This window comes from Pecten maximus, chromosome 7 (assembly GCF_902652985.1).
Source record: "Pecten maximus chromosome 7, xPecMax1.1, whole genome shotgun sequence".
Lineage (NCBI taxonomy): Eukaryota > Metazoa > Mollusca > Bivalvia > Pectinida > Pectinidae > Pecten > Pecten maximus.
Window position 1 is genome coordinate 30,227,611 of NC_047021.1, and position 6,000 is coordinate 30,233,610.

The 6,000-nt window shown below is 33.2% G+C and overlaps 1 protein-coding gene across 6 annotated transcripts in view; it reads right to left on the bottom strand.

Moving 5' to 3' along the window:
* The window catches only part of LOC117330532 (dynein heavy chain 3, axonemal-like), a 141,117-nt gene extending 137,566 nt beyond the window's left edge, over positions 1 to 3,551 (bottom strand). For all 6 annotated transcript variants that reach the window (XM_033888915.1, XM_033888911.1, XM_033888913.1 and 3 more), the window contains exons 1-2: positions 3,377 to 3,551; positions 194 to 292 (exon numbers count right to left, since the gene is read on the bottom strand). In XM_033888915.1, coding sequence (XP_033744806.1) covers positions 194 to 292; positions 3,377 to 3,391 — 114 coding nt within the window. In that variant the 5' untranslated portion in view covers positions 3,392 to 3,551. The remainder of the gene's footprint in view (positions 1 to 193; positions 293 to 3,376) is intronic.
* Positions 3,552 to 6,000: the final 2,449 nt, after the last annotated feature.

Consider the following 6,000-nt stretch of genomic DNA (forward strand, 5'->3'; position numbering starts at 1 on the left):
AGTTTAACACTATTCTTATGAAAATGAGTTTGCAGGAACCAAAATGAAACCTACCCATTTTTACAGAAAAACATTCAAATACATATCCAATTTTTAGATTGTGACTATCTATAATAAAAACAGAAAACAAATTGGACTATTGAGAACTAAAAATGTAGTGATTGTCTTTTGGTAACCATGCCAATGTACTTACCTCCCTTGCGCTGAGAGGGGGGAGATGGGATATGATTGAAGGCCGAAATTGATTTTCAAAATCATTCTGCTTCGCAATCGTTATCCCATTCTGATGCATCTGTGAAAAAAAAGACACAAATTACATTAACATTAAAAACTTTGCATGTCTCATTCAAGCATAATTTTGAATTTTACAATGTTACCTTGATCTTATTTCAAAGCGTAATTCTGACCTTGGGAAAACAATGTGAAATTGTTATTCTGACCTTGAAAAAAGAAAGTGAAATTGTTATTCTGACCTTGGGAAAACAAGTGAAATTGTTAAACATATCTGATACTGGTTGAATTAAGCAATGAACAGTTTTCAATTGATATGGCATTTATAGTTATAATAATTGCCATTACATATCAGTACAATAGCTACATTACTTTAATATATTGTCTTATATAGTAAACACCATCAACCTGTCAAATGATATGTATAGGAAAAGTCGATCTCTCCAATTAAATCACTATGAAGTTAGGAAAAAGTTAATTCTTAGATATGTTTCTGCAACTATTACATAGTAATGTCTACTATCAGGATTCAATTGAATGACCTATCCATTATATTTAAATTTTTAAAATCATTGATTTGAAATCATGTCCATATATTATCAAAGATTCCATTGGTTAGCTCATACAATGTGTTAGTTTTGACAGCAAGATATTAAAACATTTTGTTTTATTTTGATAAACACTAGACCCTTTCAGCCATTTTGTTTCCAATTAAAGTTGTAAACTCTTTTAAGTGACTCACTTATAGTAAATACAGCATTGCTAAGCTAATCCCTAAATACTAGCAGTTTATTTGAGCTAAAGAAATGAATTATTCTTCATTCACAACACTTCAAATTGGACATGTCCTGCCTGCCACTTTGATGCTAAAAGGTTTTGATCTCTAGTAATAGCGTATTGTGTAAGTGTACATGAACAGAAAGCATTTAAAATCCAACCCCAGGATATTATTGAACTTGTGTTATATTTCAGTGAACCAGAAACCGTCCTTTAACATTTCTGTATTGCATGCTAGGTAGCACCTTTTTAAAATTCCTCAACAGGTTATTGAATAAACTTTCAATCTTATATTACACAGTCCTGAGAACTTGTATGAAATGCACTGGTTTTGAAATGATTTGCCATTTTTGAATACAGCGCCATGCCCTGTTCCTGGACAATAAAGCAATAATATAACAGGGCGTAATGCTGTTACCATATTGATCCGGTACAAAATGTCAAAAGCGTCTTTCAATTATATAACTCGAGCAGTTAGTGTGTTAAAAAGCTGTGTAGAACACTGTAATTTGTTGACTTGCAGTTTAATCCATAATACTCCAATAAATATACAAAAGTAAATAAGAAAATCAATGCTAATTTCCTCCCTTCCTGCTCAACCCATATCGGTCCACAAACCAGGGGCAGCCATGATGTTAACGTTCAGATCAATCTTCCCCTACGAATGAGTTATCATATCACAATACACATTCAAATTTAAGGTTTCTAATTGTATCTTATACAAATCCATGGTTACCGTATCATACATCTTCAAATGCTGGGACTGAAGGCTCAAAAGTTATATCTGTTTGGTTTCAGACATAAAATTGAACTGTAAATTCCTAAACAGAATTATGTTCATTGACGAATACTGAGAACCATTATGTCTAAATCAAAACAAGTGCTTACTGCTACTACACTCAGACAATTTTTAATAATTGGTATCAAAGAGATCACAAGCCATATACAGAATTCTGCAATCTAAAGACAACTTGAATTCTGTCATCACATCTTCCAAATGAAAATAGGTACATATACGATACACGCAAATTTACAGTACAAGGGCAGATCCCTTGGTTTGTTTTGTTGTTTTAGGGGTTTAGTGTCCTCGGGGTCATATGAGAACCGATGTCAAAGAGACATCTATAGATTTTGCTCGTGGTCATCAAGAAGTATACCGAGAACTCTCTGTTTGACAGTTGAACCAAACAACCAGCTACCTGGCGCCATTTTACTTGAGTGAGGGGTGATTTCAAGTAATTCAATGAACTATATAAAAAAAATGGTATTAAAAATAATCAACCAATTAATAGTAATGGCTGCTTTATACAGGTGGTGCCTGAACATGTAGATAAATCAGGATTTTTTACAATAGATTATGTCTTAACGTTTTAAGTTCTTATGATATGTACATAATTTAAGGAATTCAGACTTTACATGTTCTTGGAGATCATCTTGTTTGACAATTTAAAACAGGTATTTGAGTATTTATCAATGTTGTTAAAAATATTAACAGATCTGGACAAAATCCTAACTGTTCAGTCATGATGATGAATGATGCACATTTCCTTTAATAATACATATACCATGTTACATATATCTTCGTTTTATTAAAACACATTTCACTGTATTAAAGGTTAGAATTTAGAATTTGTTTCATACATATTAATTATCATAGTGAAACTGTATGGATTTGAAATCTTTTTCTTCCGGTCATATTGTTCTAAATCTAAATTTGCTACACTGGTCATACTTTAAATTTGAATGTAAGTAATTAATGACATTTTCTTCTGTCAAAAATAGTAATTGGGGGTTTATATGTTCAGACTAAAACACTATCTGCAAATTAACAATTCCTGGTTATAGGTCCTTTGTGAATATATCAAAATTTCTGTGATTGGACTTTCGTCTGATATTCTGACAGCTGAAAGTTGAAAAAGGTTGAAAGACAGATACTCATTTCATAAATCAAAATTAGTGTCACTGAATTTTCATACCCAGCAAAAAAAAATCCTCAAAATTACCTTCATCCCGATGCAAAACAAATTAAATTATGTAATATTGTTAATCTATTACAACAAGCACACATCGACAGCTGAATGAATGATGAGGCGGGAAAGATAGAGTGTTACCATGCCACCAGCATCTCTAGATGATTCAGCAGGGAGCACGTGGATATTTTTACAAACTCTGATAAAACCGTCCACGATCGTACACTCATGGGCATAATGTTATACAAACCTAGACATTTAAAGTTTCTATAAAAGCGTCGTGAAGTCTATCAAACTTGATAGATCTCACCAAAGGTATAAGACACACAACACAGAGAACTGTCAAAACCACTCGTGCGTGAACTGAGTGAAGACATCAACAAGTTTCGATAACTTACCTGTTTCAGTGGCATTTTCAGCGTTTTCGCTGTCCAACTTTATAATATATCCATTAGTTGAATCTTACAAATCCGCACATGAATTTTAAAAACCGACATTGGATAAAGAATTTTGACAAGTCGCTTAACTTTCACTCCTTTCGCCGTCACGATGGCACACTACATTGCTTTAGAAGGAACTCCACTCCGCACGGGTACCATTCATATGCAAATGAGGCGCCTTGGTGACAGTAAACAACATGGCGGGTTTCTCCCTTTCAGAAAAAGCGATCGGGGACAATTGTTTGTTTACTCCCGTTGTGGAAGTATTAGATATAGGCTATAGGAGTGATAAGAAAGGTGCCCAGACATTACGTTTATTGATCGGTATGGGATATATACTTACATACGTATATAACACTATCACAGATTATTTATCACACCTTTGATAACTTTTTTCTCTCACCTCAAAACAGAAAAAAAGTATATTGTCTATATTCTTCTCGATAATTTAATATCATAATATCACGTCTCTGTGGATAGAACTTTAAAAGACGCACGTACTTGATCAATTTATAAAGCACCTGCTGGCTCTGGGGAACTTTGTATTATTCTAAAACAAAAAAAAATGGGTTAAGATACATTTATGACTAACGTTAAGGAAAATGCTCACGGTAAGTCCATAACTTTAGAAAGCTAATGACAACAAAAGCTTACATACACATTTTTTTTAATAGTCAATTAAAGCAGTCTTTGGCGTGGAACTGATTCAGTTGCAATTGTATATTTGTTTTGAATTCCTTGTTTTACCGAATATGTTCCCGTACGTAATCTTGTACAATGTAGATGCATTATAGAGATCATTATTACACTGCAAATTTACCAAGCCACAGTGAACATGTATTACTTCCTATAGCTACTACTACCTATAGATTCATTACTATTAGAGTAAATCTGATACTAATGTATTGCATATTGTCATTAAACAGCACATTTTTCAATGCGTATCCATTTAATGAATTGTTACGTTTTTTTCTGATAAAAGTGTCTGAATTATTATTTCTTCATTTGATCAGAGACATATATATAGATATAGATCTGTATATATGTTTCTGATTTGATTTTTAACTTTTTTTTAGCAGGAATATGCTTGAAATGAAGTATTGGGCTGAGAAGTTGATAAAACATATAAATGAATATATATAGATATATTATGTTATAAGATGTCGCTGAAAAACAAAACATGTTATTTGATAGAAATATCGATTTTTTTTATCATCGCTTTGTATCGTATTTGATCTAGAGTCATTAATTTAAATAGTTTCATTTCCCATAAGGATATACAAGTTATGTCCCTTGATATTTCGGTCCCAGGTGGAAATCAAACTGTTACTTATAAATAAGCTTTTTTTGCACCTGTCACTGAGAATACGTGAAAAGTAACCATTAAAAATGCAAAATGTATATACTTTTGGAGGAGAACGGATACTTGAAATAGATTTAACATGTCAAAATACTACAGTTTTGTGAGGGACGTACATAACTGGTTTTGTGCATAAAACAATCCCTCGATTTTTTTTTTTGCCTTAAGAACCGAATGGGTAGATAATTCGGACATGCTAAACTCTGAATATCCTCTATTTGGGAAGGGAGGGGTGGGGGTGGCTGGTGGGGGTTATAATTCAAAACTGATGATGTTTCGATATGCTTGGTAAATAGAATCGTATTGACCGAAATCTAGCTAAGCTGTCTGACTTTGAATAGGAAGACTACATGTATACCGACAAATGTTTTTTTTTCTTTCTTTTTTCTTTGATGGAAACTTTCTGCAAAGATAAATCATAGACTACCAGAGGTCTTGTATAAGAGGGACGATGTGGTCGTTGCATTTCCCACTCCGAATTTTCTGCCGTATGATCGTCCAACGACAACGGAATTAATCATAGGGCCCTGAGAATTTGTTACAGTCTACGTATATTTTAACCTTTCCTAGTGTGTATAGCACATGTTCAATCGTTTCAGGGACTAAATAAAATTTCGGTAAAAATGACACCCCGGCCGGTGTTTAACACCCGAACCGGGGGTGTCACTTTTACCGAATTTTGATCTAGCTCCCCACACCTGGAATGTGCTACACACACTAGGAATTAGGTCCAAATACACGTAGACTGTAACAGATCCTCAAGTCCCTGTGGAATTAATTGTTTTTATTTTCTAGCTTTGAATCTGTTTAAAATGTAAGGTAGCTTTAATTTTGAAGATGCAAATCCTGTAAGGGAGAAATGAATATGTAAATGAACTCCACTTTTTAATTTTCCACGTTTTAAACTGATATAAATTTAAAATCTGAAGTATGTACACGAACATAAGTCGCTGGAAACACGCAAAATAAAACAGCTATGATGTCGTGAATATTTATTGTGAGAAACGGCTTCGAATAAGTTGTAGAATTGGTGCCTAATTCCGTTGCTATAAAGGCAATCAAATATGTTCAAATAAATATCTATTATTTCGTATTCATCGATATATATACATACATACTACTACTACTACTACTACTGCTACTGCTACTACTACTACTACTACTACTATCGTAAGAGGCGACTAAATTTTGGATCTTATCTTTTCTCTTCTTTCTGAACAAC